The sequence below is a fragment of the Montipora capricornis genome, chromosome 2 (genome assembly GCF_036669925.1).
Source record: "Montipora capricornis isolate CH-2021 chromosome 2, ASM3666992v2, whole genome shotgun sequence".
NCBI lineage: Eukaryota > Metazoa > Cnidaria > Anthozoa > Scleractinia > Acroporidae > Montipora > Montipora capricornis.
This window is the reverse complement of record NC_090884.1, coordinates 44,231,339-44,248,838: the sequence shown is the minus strand read 5'-3', so window position 1 is coordinate 44,248,838 and position 17,500 is coordinate 44,231,339. Positions and strand designations below refer to the sequence as shown.

Below are 17,500 nucleotides of genomic sequence, written 5' to 3'. Positions count from 1 at the left end.
CTCTCTTTTCTATTGCATTAGATAATGCCTTGGCAAAGTACCGAGTTCCAGGCGTCCTACAAAGGTTTGCTGCCTGTTACTTCATCGTGGCGATGTTGCAGTTGGTTATCAATCCTGGAACAGATTCCGTCTTGGTAAATTCTTCTTGTTAACGTGTCCAGTTGTTAATGTTGTCCAGGAGCAGTGGTGGGTTTGTTAACGGCAAGGTCGAGTTCTATAAGGGGCCCACTTTGTTACGTATTGTTGGAATGAGTGGGCTTTTTTTTTTGTGGGCTATTGCCAAGACGATTTTTATAGCTGATAAACATATTTTGTCCAGTTTAGAACTTGATTGAAATACAGCTGAAATCCAGTTTTGAATTGTCGCAGTAAGACAGCTTACTAGCATGGAATCCTCGTGATGGCGGAGATGATAATTCACTTCCCAAAAGATTCCCTTGCGTTAGCGTCTATTTCATGCTGACTCCAGTCCAATCGTGAGAAAACGGCCATGTTCCGTGAAATACTAGGGTAATTTTTTGGTGAGGAGCCCGATAACCTTAACCAATTCCGTGCACTTTTAAGATTTTGAGAGCTCAAAACCCCACGAAAGCGCCTGCTACGCAAATTAGAGAAGAACTGTGCAAACCAATAGACCTTTAAGCAGATACAGCGGCCATTTTGCTTTCTATTGTTTCAAATACCTATTATGGGTTGCCCAGGGGGCAAATACATATTAATTTGCCCCCTGAGCATCCCATAATGTCTTTCGAAACAATAGAAATCAAAATGGCTGCTGTATCTGCAAAAAGGTCTATTGGCTGTTAGTCCTTCCACTTGTGATACAGAGTGTTTCATCCTCAACAGCCTGTAGGGGCATGGTGGAATCCTTTGAGAGACGTCGTTGCACTGTGGGGACAGTGGCTCTTCATGTTAAGCATATTAGCGATCTACATCATTGTCACATTTGCTCTTGAAGCGCCTGGCTGTCCTCGGTGAGTGTTGAAGCATTTTTTGGTTCCTAATTCCATCTTAAGTTTTGAGCTGGATCTTGTTAGAGGGAAACCGGACAACCGTGATTAATGTTGCATACTATAGCTGATCGATCAAGAAATTATGTCTTCTTGTCACAGAAATTTTGTTTTTTTTTTCAAAGTACCTTTGATCAGTGAATGACTTGTGATTGTTCTCTTGGAAATTGTTCATTACGGACAACTTATTCTTTCGTGTGCCCTGAAACAGAACCAAAAGATCCCATCTAACATTTCTGATTTGGAATAGTTTTGTTTCCGATATTAGTAACGATATTTCTGTGTAGGTCTTTGAACTGCACCAAGATTTCTATGTTTTTACATTTAGTTGTGTATTTGATAATCGAAATGTTAACGATAACGTTACCGATAATGATGCGAATATGGATGTCTCTTTGTAGCTTGATGGAGTTTGTCTTCATTGGCTGACTTTGTTGACCGAGCCATCGGAGCCTCCGGAAAACCGGAGAGCCTGAAGGAAACCCTTTCGGAAGAGTACATAACCAACAAACTCAACCCGCGATCCCTGGCCACAAACTTGGAATGCCAGTGCTTTCCCCACTGTGCAACTCTGCTCCCCGATATATTCCGTGTAGTGTAGCGTGCATTTCCTTGACAGAAAGGCATCGATTTCCATTAATTGCAAAGTCTCGGTGATTCTAAAACGTAGAGTGTTTCTTGCAGAGGTTACATTGGTCCAGGAGGTCTCGCCGACAATGAGTCGTACATCAACTGTACGGGAGGAATCGCTGGCTACATTGACAGGCATCTCGTGTTTGGCCCGAAGCACATTTACCAGAGTCCAACTTGCATGGTATATATACTAACACGTTGATTGTTGTTTATGTTGTTTTGAAAGCTCTTAATTTTTCCCTGTGTTAAGTCTGCGGTTATGTCCTTCATTCGGTTTTAACACGTGAGCGAGCTCACTTCGCCTCCCTCGGCTGAAATCTCCCAGTTCTCACCCAAATGGTGGGCTTCGTCGACGGCTACTTTTTCTTAAATTCTGTACGGTGTATGGCGAGGCTTGAAAGGAAGTTTACAGCTTGTTGCGAGAAGTCTAATGTTTGCTTTTTGTGGTAGTGCACTTTCACTTTATAAGTGCACTACACACTATGTCACCGGATTGTAAGAGTGAGTGAGTGTAAGTGGTGGCAAATAGGCCCGCAGCGCGTGCATAAATCACGAAAAGAAACAGGTCTGTTGAAAGCGTGCTTGAATTTCAAGAAAGAGTCCCCGAATCGGCAAGAATTTATGACGTTGATGAATAACAAAGCAGCTTCTATTTCGAAAACGATGGAAAATTACCTAGTGATTAATAACTTCGTCTAGGAGAATGAACTTTTGACTTTGCAGAAACAATGGTCAACTTCGAGAGGTACATGTAGACGATTGTGATATTTATGTTGAATTCGCACATTTCTTGTTGAAAGAAAAAGAAAACTAACTAACGAAAAGGAAAACCCGGTGTCTTGCCGTCATTTTGTTTCTTGAGCTAGTGGGAACACGCAAGGTAATTTGATCACAGGCGGCCGCTGAAATCGCTGTTACTTTCGATTTTGCGATTTATTTGTGCAGCCAAAAGTACAACAGAAAAATTGAACGCAGCAAAAATCTCCCAAAGTGTTTTTCGCTGATGGTAACTTTTTATATTCGTGGCACGAAATTTACTTCTTTTCATGTCGCAAATTTTGTTGGTGATGGCAATTCTTTTTATTCTCGATCGACACTTTCTAAAAACTCCCTTTTGCTCGTCCTAGAAACTGTGTATCAATATTTTTTACTTTTGTATCAATATTTGTTTAGCATAAAGCAGGCTACATAAATCGGTATGTTGCTTGAGCCTGGTTTACATTGCGACATAAGTATGAGCATAAGTATAAACAAAGGTAAGTATAAGCAAAAGCTGTGTAAACCGGGAGTGACATAAGCATAAGCATAAGCATATGCATATGCATATGCATAAGAAAAAGAACTCGTGTCCATTTTCTTATGTTTATGTTTATACTTATGTCACGTTTATAACTGTGTAAACCGGGTGCAACATAAACATAAGCATGAGACCGAGGTGTCTGCTGTTTTTGATGCCAACGAATGTTCAAGTTAATAGTGCCTAAGATGGTGTCCGGCTGTAATGGGTTTTTTTTTTTACGAGTAATCTGCTGAGGCGGTTTCTAATAATCCCTGCCTTTGCGACAAATCGCCACTGAGAAATATAATTCTCGGTCCGCTGGTTGCAGTTCCCGAGTCTCCTTGTTCTTTCCTCTTTCAGATAATATCCCTTACCCAACAGGACCTCTCAAGTCTGTTTTCTCGTTCTATCTCTTGTCCCCGTCATCTTCTTCTACGAAGCAAAAGGAGTAATAGTAGGAGGAGAATTTCTTCGTCGTCCGTCATTTGGGAAACGTTGCTCGTCCCATTCTCCAGCGAATTTTATCTGGAGCTAACTGCGCTTTCCTATGTCACTTCTCTAATGCTAGTGCAATGTGTGTGAACTTCGTATGCGTATGTCGCAGTGTAAACCAGGCTTAAGTTCGCATTTTTGAGCGTTAAAATAGAGTTTTCGTTGATATGTTTCTGACGGCAAGTCGTATATTTTGAGGTCTCCCATCCAGATACTAACCCCGCCGGACAGGGAATAATTTAAGTGAACGTTTGTCGCGGAAACCTGTCAGACGCGCAGAGTACACGCTTAACCTTGCTGTGAAAAAGAAGTTGAAGCAAAGTTCATGTCTGCCTTGATTCCCTTCTATTTTCTATAGGTCTTCGTTTAGTATTTTACTAGTAACTACATGTCTTCTGGTGTGCTGTTTACCTAAGACATCTACCATAGCACTATAATGATTTACGATACCAAAACAGTATTGTGTACTATTAGACCTACATATTACGCCTAGACAACTTGAATCTCCTGGAAAACAAAACGCAGCTCAGTTGACAGTAATGGAATAAAGCAGTGTGTCAAGTTACTGCAATACCACACGTTCGCAATGCGTACCTATGTTTTAGTTTGGGACACCTCGATGGCCAGTGGTCAGTGTTATGAACCTTATCGTTGGATATTACATTCAATAACATTGCATACCTTGTTTCTTTCATTTTTGCAGAAAACTTATAAAACGAAGGTTCCGTATGACCCTGAGGGTGCATTGGGCACACTGTCATCGTCGTTTTTGGTGTTCCTAGGAGTACAGGTTTGTTTCGTTGTCTTTGCGATTAAGTGAAGAACGTTAACATTGTGTAGAGTAGTCAAATAAGTGTCCTTAAACACTAAAACGGTAGCCATGAAGGTGTCTCAAGTTTATACTTCAGTAATTGGATCATATGCAGCCAAAGATTTGGTAAAACAACAAAGTATTAAGACTCTCGATTTAATGCGTGAACTTGATAACCGCGGGAGAAGCTGTGTCAATCAGCCAGCAAGGTCTCTAATTGGAGACTGTTACTATGGGTTTTCGGGTGCAGGATAACCTGCGATCAGGTGTACGTTTCTTTAGGCAGGGCGCGAAAAGGTACGCCTGATACAAATTCTTAACGAGTCGTCTGCCCGTAGTCCAGAATCTGGACTTTACTCTGATTGGTCGAAAAACAATAGAGCTCTTGGAGCCTGGCTCCACTTGGTTACAGAATTGCATATCATACTTCTAGTAAAATCGGTTAACAGCTGATCAAATTACCTTTTCGCGTCCTGTCTAAAGAAAAGTACGCCCGGTCGCAGGTTAGGCGTAGGAGAAACTACATATCAAGTTATTGAAGAGGACGGCAAACTTTGGCCAGGTGTGCTTGTAGTCACTGCTACATGATTGGGCTTGTTGTGATCATGAACTGTCTATGAGCTATGAGCTATGAGCTACCCTCTTGTTCTGTTTGAAGTACCCTTTGTAATTCTCAATTGTAATCAATGCAAGAAATCGCTTTTCTTTGCGGGCAACGGTCAAAACCCACGGGAACACGTGTCACCACAAACGAGAAACTGCATGTCCCCTTTCAGTCTGTACTTTTCTCCACTATTGCATGGATATCAGTTTAAAGGGCATCTTCAAATCGTTTGGAAGAATAGTTTAGGTCAAATAACATCGTCTTTTTACGGCTGTTTATTTATTGACAGGCTGGGTACACACTTTTTACGTTTCCAAACCACATTGCCAGAACGAAACGTTGGATCATTTGGTCATTACTACTGGTGAGTTCAATGGGTACCGGAGGAGGGGAAATGTTAGATTGAAGGGTGGAAAAACCATTATTTTATCTGTAGTGGAGTGATGCGTAATACTTGATCACAGGAAGATTTGCAAATGAGACATGTTCAAAGATTGATTCAAAAAAATGAGTTAAGTTAGCGTGGTTAGACAACCAGCCGAAGAGAAAGAAAAATCAGTACTTCTTAATGAAAACTACCAAGCTCATGCTATGTCTCTGTGGTCGTGAGCTTTAGTACTCGTTCTCCTTCATTAAAGTAGTGATTTGGATAATTCCAGGCTTTGCTGTATAGACCATTTTTCAACTGACTGTCGAAAGTAATTACGCGATTGTAATTGCTACGCTTAGTGATTGGTGTAGAAATATCATGGTCGTTTATCAACACCAAGACCAATCGACTGCGTCTCGGGTTTGCATAACTGTCTCAAATTCTCTCAACTCCCCCTCGTGTTTAGATGAGGCCATGGAAACAAGGAAAACGTCCTCTATCGCTTCATTAGTATATACTAAAACAGTGGATAAGCCTGGTTTACACTGCGACATAAGCATAACGAAGTTCACACATGTTGCATAAGGAGTGACATACGCAAGCGCAGTTTGCTCCGGAAAAAAAAAAAACTCGCTCAAGAATGGGACGAGCAACGTTTCCAAAATGACGGACGAAGAAGAAATTCTCCTTCTACTATTACTCCTTCTGCTTTATAGAAGGAGACGACGGCGACAAGAAAGAGAACGAGAAAACAGACTGAAGAGGTCCTGTTGGGTATTTTCTAAGGGATATTTTCCGAAAGAGGAAAGAACAAGGAGACTCGGGAACTGCAACCAGCGGACTGAGAATTTTATTTCTGGAGATTTGTCGCAAAGGCAGGGATAATTGCGAACCGCCCCAGCAAGTTTCTTGTAAAAAAAACAGTACCTCGGTCTTATGCTTATGTTTATGTTTCCCCCGGTTTACACAGTTATACACGTGACATAAGCATAATCATAAACATAAGAAAATGGAAACGATTCCTTTTTCTTATGCTCATGCTTATGCTTATGTCACTCCCGGTTTACACAGCTTTTACTTATGCTTATGTCACAGTGTAAACCAGACTATAGCGTTGAACTCGCGCGCTGATTGGCTTCTCAAACGTCGGATATCCTTTGCTATTCACCTCCGCGCAATTCGCACGGAATTTGCGCCCGGAAATGTTGTAATCTTTTTTATTTATTTTACTTTTTTAACAACTTTATTGACCATTACACATGTTACATACAACAAGATAAATAACCGAAAAGAAATGAAATATGTATGCAAAGTGATATGAAGTGATAAGGTCAAAAGGGAAGGGGCGAGCGGGACGCGAGGACCCATGCGAGGCACCGCCCATGATATACTAAAAAAAAAATAAATTAAGATACAAATAATAATTAAAACACGGTTAAATTTAAAAGACACTTAAAACTAGGGATGACAGGGACAGGATCGTACAATTGATCAGGTACAGGGATAGTAGATGTCAAAGTGATTGTGCAGAAGGTGAAACATGTGCTCAGTAACAAAGTTGCAACAGGCCGGAAGCAGTAGTTGTTTGCAGGAATAAGTGAGTTAAAATCATCTTTTTGTGCTATATTATCTCACTGTTTGAGTATATACTACAACAACTATTCACCTCAGTGTCGGTGGCTAGTGGTGGATATCCACCACTAGTCACCTCCACTTCAGTGAATAGTTGTTAAATAGTAACTTGTTATTTGTCAAGAGACGTTAGCTATTGCTTTCACAATTCACCTTGAAGGTTTATGTAAAAACTGAAGGGGTTTTTTTTCTTTGTCTTCCAAGGGCTGCATAACATTGGCGCTAACTGGAACAAGCAACGAGGGTGTTATTCCTTTAAACAAGAATCTGTGGTAAGTTATGTGGTTAGCATGGTGATGATTAAGTTTCATGTTAACGGAATACAGCACACCTCGCACTCAGTGCTGTTTGCCCAAACTAAGTGCAACTCCTTTGATATCAGGTCAGCACCTTGTCTGTTAATGACAGTTATCATGAGGCAAGATTGTAACCGTCAGTTTGCCGTTTACCATTTTTGACAAAGTAACGCCGAGCTTGATCCCTCTACTAGCAACTATATTTGTTAAAAAATGATTTTTTTAACGATCGACTTTGATTTTCCAGACAGCTTTTTGGTGACTGATTGTTCGACTAATTATTGATCAAGAACGACCATCAGACGGACCGACGAACTCTCCTCATGATCGGTCATGATCGATTGATGTAGTATTGACGCTGTATCGTAGCTCAGTCGCCCCTCTTTAGTCCATACGCAATATTGCAATGCTCGTGTTATACAATTTTGTCCTCAGCGTGAGATGCATATCAGTGAAGAAACGCCAAAAAGGACTCTACAGATTGTTTCATTATATCTTCGCTACCGTTCTGGGGCACTGGGAATGAAAGGGGAATTGTTCTTTAGTGGTTTTGATTTTGAAAAAAAAAACGGGGAAGGATCTACAGTGGAGGCTCCTTGCAGAAAACTGGACTTGGTATCATTTTCTCGATTCGCTGAATTCTTGCAGTTTTGGCAAAGAAGCGGTAGCAAAGCGCCCGTGACATCGCCCAGTTTAGAGACCTAACTCAAGATGAGAATAACGGGAGGAAAAGATGCACTTCCGCCGTGCATTTGAGCACATTTCTTCGTCCTAAAGAACCCAATTTATTATATACTCAGCAGTATATCGCGCTTCTGATTGCTCAATGACGAATGCATAAATAGGTCATAGAGTGCAATATGGAAGTTGCTATGGAAACACAGCAATTGAGTAATTTTCTTTAGTATATAACAAATAAAAAGTCGTGTGAACTTGGGAGTGCATTTCGTGATTTATGCCCACTCGTGATGTTTTGAAAGTTCTCAAATTGAACACGCCTACGGCTCGCGCAATTTTGAAAACTTTCAAAACATCTCTCGTGACAGTAAGTCACGGAATGCACTCGCGCTCCGTGATACGATTTCCTATACTTAAAGTTTTGACGACAACGAGAGCATTCGTAACGAAAGCGTTCAGGCTCTGTTTACTGCATACGGTCGTAACAGTCTAGAGTTAAGGTACTTCACCAGCGTTTCACAAAACAGACAAGTTGGAGTGATATAACTTTTCATTCACTTCTCTTTTCATTGACTTTGCCTTTGCCTTAGCGTGAACTCCTACATGCCTTGATTGACGCTTATTAGCCTGGTTATCCCATTCGGTACACTTTTCAACCATTGGTTATTTTTTTTCAGGTCCGTATCATTCATTTTTGCCACTGGTGGTATGGCATTTGTGTTGCTTACATTATGTTACCTTCTTGTGGACGTGCTTGGATGGTGGAGCGGAGCACCGTTTATTTTTCCAGGCAAGTGTTCGTGACTCAACATCTAGAGGCGTTTTTTACCATGTACATACATACCACGATTGAGCCGACGAAACGTGAAACTGTGGAGTCCCAAGTAGGGAGGGGAAACATGCGTGAAAATCAGGCAAGGTTCTTGGAAAGGTTAACATCCCTTCCATGCAAGGGGCGTGGTCAAGCGGTAAAGGCGCCGGGTTCATTTGCTGGAGGTTTTGCTGCGCTGACAACTGTTAGGATGTGTCTTCGTTGGTTCCCAATTCAAATCTATATCATTAATTTTCAATAGCCAACAGGTTGCTCCTTCCAGTTAGAATTAATAAGAATTAAGCATGTTGAATTTCCTTTGAGTTTTTACTTCACATTATCAAAGTCGAGTATCTGAACTGCCGGCTATGTGCACTACTGCAACTGTCTATACTAATACTGAATGACATTACTTCCTGTCTACTAGTTTACCTCTTTTAACGGTTTGATCATTTCATTGATTTAGTGATATATTTCCTTGTCAGGAATGAACTCCATTGTAGTTTACGTTGGAAGTGAAATTCTGAACAACCATTTCCCGTTCAGCTGGAAGGTTGTGAAGAGCCAAGTACAACACGGCGAACTCTTGGCGATGAACTTAGTAGGGACAACACTCTGGATTATAATATCTTATTACTTATATCATATCCAGTTTTTCGTCAAGATATAGTTATCGTATGAAAGAGTGAAAGTAATGGGTCAAGCAAAAGAATGAATTTTTGACTGGTGTTAGGCATGGTTCGTTCACGTTTTAAATCCATTTAAATTTTTTGAAGGTGTAGATCCAGTCAGTCGACGTGCGGAAGTTTTTATGAATATTAAGTTTTGAAGGACCTTCCCAAAAACTTCCTCGAGATCGATCCCAAGTCTTCTCTTAGTTTTACGAGTGTCTTGAACTTTTAAAAGCTGTTGAAAAGTCCTTGGTTGAATTTCGTTTTTTTTTTTTAAATGATGAAACCAGCCTGTAAATTATAAATCCAAATTTAAGGGATTTATTTAGGCTTTTTTAAAGGGAAACTTTAATTTCTATACTAGATTTGGAGAATACTCCGATACAACAATGAAGACAATTTTAGTTGCAATTAAAGAGTATTAAAAGAAACAGAACTCAGCATCTGGTTTCTTTGAGATCACTCTACCGTCCCTTGTATCAATTAGCACTTCCAGAAAAAAAGTGTCAGGCATGTCGTTTAAATAGGCCATTTCCGAGTTCATGTCTGCCTCCTCTTCAAAGCGAGTCGAAGTGCGAAGTTTATAAAAATTAGTTTTCATTAATATGTAAAGTAAAACTAATTACCATCACAGAAACTTCGCTCTTAGCCTCGCTTTGAAGAGGAGGCAGACTTGAACTCGCAAATGGCCTATTCTAGTGCGTGTAGAGACCCAGCTCCTTCCCATTCTGTGCCATGGCCAACCTATGATAGGATTGTCGCTCGCGTTCGAGAAAAACTCGGTGAAAACAAGTAAAACTGCAATCGAAACACTCTTAAGGTGGCTCGTTGGTCCAAAAATGGCAAATTTTGTTAACATTTTTTAATCAGTCTACCTTTAACTATGGCCTGTTTTTAAAGTCAATAGCACTGGATAGCATTCAAAGAATAATTTCCAACAACTTCTTAACAAATACCGTACATTCCTGATAAACCACACCCCCTCAAAGAACCACACCCATTTCCGCAAATCAAATTATGGGGTAACTAGTAAACACAATATCTCCAGTATGCTTCATAGTGGATAACTGAGATTTGGCACACTGGTAACTGATGTCCAGAGCTGTGCAATGAACTAGGATTATCAACTTACTATGAAATGATTGAGATTAACACTCTCTCAAAAAAGTGAAAAAATTGCGCACGAAGTCCTTGGACAAAAAATAGCATAAATCATAACAGATTGCTCAAAACCTTATTGTTTTAGTTCATTGCATAGCTCTATTCATACTTAACATTGTGTCAAAATTTTGTTTGATTATTCCAAATATTCTTTGAGATATTACGTTTACCATGCCCAAGTAAGTCTCAAATACGGAATTTAAGAAAAATGAGTGTAAAAGATGAGCAGTACAATTTGAATCAAAGTTAAGTCTTAAAAGGCTCCAGCTTCATAGTGTGGCCCCTCAAGTGCCTCTTAAGTCTCACTGTATCCTTTCTTGATGACCTGTTGATCATGATATTCCCATTAAAAGTTAGAGCTAAGCATTTCTGTGTGGACCAAAACTAAAGTTCAGGACGACTTGAGAAGCTCCGCCCAAAGTGGTTGAACTCCACTTGAAAATTGTTCACCGGAAATGGCCACCGTACAAAAATGGTAGGGCGTCTTTTTTCCTCATCGATTCGTGTAAGATGGAAAGATACATCAACGAGGGATTCTCTTGCGCCGACATCTCGGTTTCGCACCCTGCCATGTCCCGTTGTTGCACGTCAATTGTTGTAGGCCAACCATTCGATACTTTCTTTTGCAAAAGAACTTGACGGTTTTACCATGTGTGAAGTCACTTCCAGTCATTCCACCGTTTTTCGGCGTGCCAGGGTTAGAACAAGGCGCTGCAAGACAAATTTTGTTTGACACATGGCGACCATTTTGATTCCCGAGGGACTGAAACCTTTTATTTTGCGCCCCCTGAACTCGCTTCCAAACTCATCAACTAGAGGCTCGGGGTACCAACTCTATTGTCTTTGACCAGCATGGCTGCCGGGTGACAAAGGTCTATACAGAAACGCCTGTATTAGGTTTATTGCTCTCAAACCAAGAGGCAGATCAAGGTTAAAAATCGCCTAACCCTTTGATGAGTTTATACGGGTTTTAAGTGACGGAATTCCTTTGCACCTGGTATTGGCTTTGAGGTTGTGAGAATTTCTAGAACTAACATGATTGGCGCAGGGAGGGGCTGGATTTTGGGATGGGGAATTTTCACGGTTGTTCCGACGCCATTATTAAAGTTGATTTCCTACGCTGTAATTTTTTTAATGGGGAAATTTACCTAGTATTTAATTTTAGCTGAAACCGTGAGTCCATTACCGAAGAGTAAAAATCTGGTATCTGGCTTGTTCCCATCAGCGTTAGAGAAGTGTCTATTTTTTAACCAAGTTTTGTGGGAACATCATAAACAATAGACCAAATTGGCTAACTCAATGTTGTACCCAATAGACCTTTTTGCAGATGCGGCAGCCATTTTGATTTCTATTGGTTCGAAAGACATTATGGGATGCTCAGGGGGCAAATTAATATGTATTTGTCCCCTGCTATTTGAAACAATAGAAATCAAAATGGCCGCCGTATCTGCAAAAAGGTCTATTCAGAACTCTTAAGGTTCTTTGTGTGTTGCATTTGCATTATAATGCAGCACTCGCGTTGAACTGCTATGGAAATACCTGGAGCAAAACGTTTGATCCAACATTTAGCCGATACAATAAAAAGTGTTTATTTGAATATTTTCAAATAGGCCGGTTACTCAGTCTTACCTAAACATCGTGGTATTGGTCTGCTCCAGTTTCCATCTCGCTTACAGAAGATTTTTGAAACACCCTCTAGTTTGTAACTGTCATGACATTTGAATTGCACAGAGGTAAGATAGGAGAAGTCTTCAGGGAGGATCCTGTCAGCATGTTGAGGAATTCCTGGGTCACCACATTCGATTACTGCATTAAAAGATAACAATCCACCAGTTATAAGATACAACATCACAAGTATGGTTGATGACAAAAAGCCAGCTACTCGTGTTTGCAATAATAAATTTTCAAAATGATTTCATTGAAAAAAGAATAAACAGTAAAAACTCCTCTTAAATTCAATGGTAGTTATTAAATTTTGAGTGTACCTTCGTACATCTCATTCATTAAGTATTCATGGAGCACCAAGCCAATCGAAGTGCAGAAGCTAGGGTCAAAGCTTGTTGTTTGATCAATTCCAAGGACTGGATTGAATTCGATAAAACAGGATGACTGTTTCAAAGCTAGTACTAGTGTAACCGAGGATATGAATTTGAGGCTACCACAGACGAAATTTGACGAGTGCATGTCTGGAAAGGAACATAGATCTAGGATCCGAGGAGTTCATATCCACTACCGTAAGAAATTGACTACGCCGCCTTCAATCAGTTGGGTATTCTACATATTAGTTCTCAGCTCACATACATCTGCAGATTGGCTGCTCTCCACTCCACTGGCCACTTTGCAGACATGTCCTTCGAGATGATCCTATAAGGTTGTATTTCTGCCCCCTGCACCCGAATGTCACTATACCATTGAGGAAAGTGGACGTCTCTGATTTCTTAAGTCCATTTTCCGGAGTAGGTAATGCACCACAGTTAATCGCTGCGAAGTGCAAGAGAGAATAAGAGTATAGGAACAATTTCTTCCCACTAAGATAATATTGTAAGAGACGACATTAAAATATCTCACAATTGCAAAGCCTATTCACTCAGGGGATACGAGTCATGTTTTCAATCGAAACCAAATGGTTTGCCCAAAAAATATCGAGGTTTCTTCTTTTGAATTAAAATTCAGGACACTGAATGTTTCTATGTTTAGGGACACAATCATGACAGCAGTGATATCATTTGCATACGTTTATGCTTTGTAATAAACCTGTAAAATTATGCAGCAAGAAGGTGCTATGAACTCAAAAAGCTTACATGCATATGTGCACTGCGGAGTCGTTCCAGTCCATGTCTGATTAGCCTGACAGACACGCCTCCTGGATCCAACCAGTGTGTAGCCTTGATCACAAGAGTACTCGACGGTGCTGTTGTACGTGAACAGGTAACCAGCCCGTTGCCCATATTTCGGTGTCCCTGGATACCCACACGATTTAACTACGAGGAACACGTAGTAGTAATTAATTCACATTCGCCTAATAAGCTTCCCTACGCCTCATGAAGGATAAGTTATAGGCGAAAGAATTTTGCATGAGGCGTAGGTTGAAATGAAAGAGGAAATGGCCAGCGCCGCTGAAGGGGAGGAGAGTGGAGAAATTTGCAGGCACTGTTGAGTCCGTGGTATGGACGTTTATCTATGACAATATTCAATGATCAATATTTTGAAATAAAATCGTCCAAATCATGAATGCATCAATCCAAAGCTGAATGGCAACAATGGCCATCACGGAAAAAGGCATAACGCAAACAGCCATAATGCAAACAGTAATAACGCAAATAGCCATAACGCAAACAGTCGTAACGCAAGTAGGCATCACGCAAAAAAGGCATGACGCAATAAGGCATAACGCAGAGGCATAACTTAAACTGGAAGAAAAAGTTCGATAGCGGTTATATGTTCTTTCCCTTGAACAATCAATTGACGTTTTTTTAGAGCTGAAATTATTTACCGAGTACACAGCCAGCCCTTCCTCAAAGGGCCTTTGCGTTATGGCTATTTTACGTTCTGCCTTTTGCGTTATGAATATTTGCGTTATGCTTTGCTGCGTTATGCCTTTTTTGCGTTATACCTTTTTGCGTTATTCCTCTTTAGGTTGTGGCTATTTGCGTTATGGCTGTTTGCGTTATGGCTATTTGTGTTATGCCTCTTTGCGTTATGCCTCTTTCCGTGGTGGCCATTTGCAGAATCGGCTTGTTGCCATTCAGCTTTGGATTGATGCAATCATGATTTGGACGATTTTATTTCAAATACTGATCACTGAAGTTTGTCATAGATATACCTCCATATCGTAGACGAGAAGAGAAGAGAGAAATTTGCATGCAACAGCGTTTTAAATCTCTTCAGAATTTCCCTGGAGTCTTCTAGGGCCAATAGAATAGCTGCCAAGGGAGCACGGAGTTATGCTATTAACTAATTCGGCGTGCGAATGAGAAATGTTGGTTTTCACTCACGTGGTCAACAACCATGTTTTTTAACGAAAACAAAAGAAAACATTTGCACAATTGTACAGTTCAATTCCCGGAGGATTGAGTTGGGACACAAGCATGGCCGCCCTTTCTTTGTTTAGGGGCACAAACATGGCAGTCGTGATGTCATGTGAAAACCGAGAATAGTGTAATATTCTACCCTGGGTATTGTTATTAATGATATGGTAATAAGGTATGGAGAACTGCTCTGGCCATCCCCAAGCCTACCTCCATTCTCATCTTTCAGACATCACCAAGTGTTTATTTCTCCCAAGTCCATAACCTAAACACGATCTACTCTTCCCAATGCTTACTTAACGCAATAAATAAAACACGAACAATAACTTCCTGAGATATAAAATCGGAGAACCTCCTGCGCGACGCATGGTTTGGTAACTGTTTTGGTGGCGGCAAATCTGAAGAATATTTGACTCGCTTATAGACGCCCAAAATCGAGAATGTGCACTTTATTTCGAAACCACCTGCCAATACGTTCCACTAGGGGATAGCCCTCAAGAACATTATCCCAAGTCCTAACGTTCTGGTGGAAGCCATCAAAGAAGAAACGATCGGGATCTCTCAATTTCAAAGCTTCTAACTCATGAGACACGCCCAACGAGAGCACATCCCTCCAATCAACCGCCTCCATCATTCCCCCCCCCCCCCCCCCTCCTTCACTGGTCGAGAACCCCGTCTACATCCACCCAAGTTGTACAGTGCCTCGGCTTGTTTCCTTTAATCTGATTCTGAAACACTACCCAGTTACTTGCTTGCTCCGGAAACCCATCATTGGAGACCATTGTCCTTCGCTTACGACCCATCATCTAAATTAAAAAGGAAGGGGGTGGGGTGGTTAAATAGGGATGTCACCTAGTCCAATCGATTGATAAGACAAATAAAAAACAAAGAAAACTAGTGGTACCGGGGTTCCCAACCAAGAAGGAGCGACTTCAGCACGCCTAAGAGCAGAACGTCTGGTCGCTACTTAGATAAACGGTAAACCAACAGGAGTCACGCACCCTGATTAAGAGCACAAATAATCCAAGTGTCATTTTTAAAACCGCAGAAAAAAACCTCATGGGACTTCAAATCCCAAAAACCTTACCAAAGGCAAAACCCCATAGGCATTATAAATGCACATTAACGCAAAGAGAACTCACTCCACAAACCTAACCCGTATAATCAGTACACTTCCGAATTCACCACGCAGGCAAATTATAAGATCAATAACCGCCACACAGTCAAACCACACAGGCATTAATTATTAAAATGAAACTCCGCCACCTTGACGAGCCACACTGGAATATATCAATACAAAAAATTCAAACACGCAAATTAGCCTCGCAGGCATTAACAAAGAGAAAGGAAATTCGCCACACAGGCAAGCCCCACAAGCAAACCACGGCGGCATCAACAGAGCAAAACAGTTCGCCACTCAGGCAATACCAGTACAATTCACCACACGAGCAAGCCCCACAGGCAGATGAGTTAAAAATTCCGCCACAGGGGCAAGCTAAACATGCAAACCACGCAGAAAGTATAAACACATAAATTCGCCACGCCGGGGAGCCTCACAGGCACTAAAAAGAACTAAAACCTTGTCTCACAGGCAAACCTCACAGGCATTAGCAGCAAGAAAATTGACCAAAAAACCAAGGACCTGAAGAGTCCAATCAGCGTGAGAAAGAAATCGTACGATACCGTACGTCATTCGCCAGCACATCTGGTTGAATTTCAACCGCCAGTTGTACCTCAGCTGCTGGTTGAACTGCCGCCTCTGATGGAGGGTTTAGTTTATAACCTCCTCCGCTACAGCGTGAGGAACATGATCCGCGTCGGCCATCGAGTAAGTCGGGTTGATCAGACAAAATGCCAAAACTCTTTCCTTTTGCGGCCTCCAGTAGAGTGATAGGGTTGAGCACATACAACCTCTTTTATAGTATCATTTGCAAATACCCCAAGGTATTAATCATAGCATTAGCAGAAGTAGTGGTAGTAGTGGTAGTAGCTAGAGGTAGTAGTGGAGGGAAAAAAAGCCTGCTTGAAAGCCACTCCTTTTTGAGTTCTCTCCGTTCGTCCACGAACGCAGTATTCTGATTGGTCAAAAGTGACATGGGATGACAAGCCGCCTATATTCCTACGATAACAAGGGGATATTGAATTAAGCTGCGGCGGCGTTTGAGGCAACTGATATGGAAGCTTTTCACGAGCTCTATTGTATAACCTTGCATGCCAATGCAGCTAAGGAAAAAACAGAAAAAAGCAGTAAATTGCCTTCTCGAACATACTTGAAGATACTTGAAGTGAGCGACGTGTTCGCCGTGATGCCGACTGGTTATGAAAAAAAGTAATATCTTTCAATTGTTCCTTGCTGCAATAAAACTCAAAAGGCTATCGGAAGTTATTTGCCCACTGGCTAGCCTAATACAAGACCAAGTCGAGGAGGGAAATTGGCGGGGCTTGAACTGTATTGCTCTACAGGATGTGAAATATTTTTTAAGCAGTCTTCCGGAAATAATATTCGCATCGGCAGAGCAAGCGCTCCACAGTCTAGTACCAGTGACTTCAAACGGATCGTAAAAGATACATCCTGAAAATTCTATGAATCCCACTCTGTGGAAATTTGAACTTCTAGCTTGCTTGCAGGAGGTAATTTGTATTTCGGTCACCATATTGGACGGATGGAAGTCGGAAGATCTGGGAGACGGGGGAATCGCCCTCTCCTTCCCGCCCCACACTCCGTCGTTTTGGTCACCCGGCCCATACCTAGCTACCCCACGTTCTTTCAATATGGCGTCTGATACGTGTTTCGCGGCAACAACATCTACCGCCTGCGAGCAGGCTACCTGACTTCTAAACGGTAAGCCTATCGGCAATAACTCCATTTTACCCTTGTCTCTCTGTCTGACTTCATCAGCCGAGTTAAGATGCATAAACTATTTGCAGTTGTTAATCGTATATGTGAATTCCGGGCGGGCTTTTACATTTTACAAGAATACTGAAAAACAGAAGAGTTTTCGGTCAGCTTAAGGTGATAAATTT

At 41.3% G+C, this 17,500-nt stretch overlaps 2 protein-coding genes across 7 annotated transcripts in view; one reads left to right on the top strand and one right to left on the bottom strand.

Annotated features, from left to right (window-relative positions):
* Positions 1 to 9,728, top strand: part of LOC138023298 (heparan-alpha-glucosaminide N-acetyltransferase-like) — a 39,753-nt gene extending 30,025 nt beyond the window's left edge. For both annotated transcript variants that reach the window (XM_068870320.1, XM_068870314.1), the window contains exons 13-20: positions 22 to 134; positions 847 to 974; positions 1,695 to 1,824; positions 4,118 to 4,204; positions 5,119 to 5,193; positions 7,036 to 7,103; positions 8,483 to 8,595; positions 9,102 to 9,728. In XM_068870320.1, coding sequence (XP_068726421.1) covers positions 22 to 134; positions 847 to 974; positions 1,695 to 1,824; positions 4,118 to 4,204; positions 5,119 to 5,193; positions 7,036 to 7,103; positions 8,483 to 8,595; positions 9,102 to 9,286 — 899 coding nt within the window. In that variant the 3' untranslated portion in view covers positions 9,287 to 9,728. The remainder of the gene's footprint in view (positions 1 to 21; positions 135 to 846; positions 975 to 1,694; positions 1,825 to 4,117; positions 4,205 to 5,118; positions 5,194 to 7,035; positions 7,104 to 8,482; positions 8,596 to 9,101) is intronic.
* Positions 9,729 to 10,106: 378 nt separating this feature from the next.
* The window catches only part of LOC138023249 (sushi, von Willebrand factor type A, EGF and pentraxin domain-containing protein 1-like), a 39,633-nt gene continuing 32,239 nt past the window's right edge, over positions 10,107 to 17,500 (bottom strand). For 3 of the 5 annotated variants that reach the window (XM_068870279.1, XM_068870271.1, XM_068870283.1), the window contains 4 exons: positions 13,250 to 13,429; positions 12,750 to 12,929; positions 12,078 to 12,254; positions 10,107 to 11,159 (listed from right to left, as the gene is read on the bottom strand). In XM_068870279.1, coding sequence (XP_068726380.1) covers positions 10,972 to 11,159; positions 12,078 to 12,254; positions 12,750 to 12,929; positions 13,250 to 13,429 — 725 coding nt within the window. In that variant the 3' untranslated portion in view covers positions 10,107 to 10,971. Of the gene's footprint in view, positions 11,160 to 12,077; positions 12,255 to 12,749; positions 12,930 to 13,249; positions 13,430 to 17,500 lie in introns of those variants that run through there. The other 2 variants (XM_068870275.1, XR_011126699.1) reach the window with 2 other exon arrangements.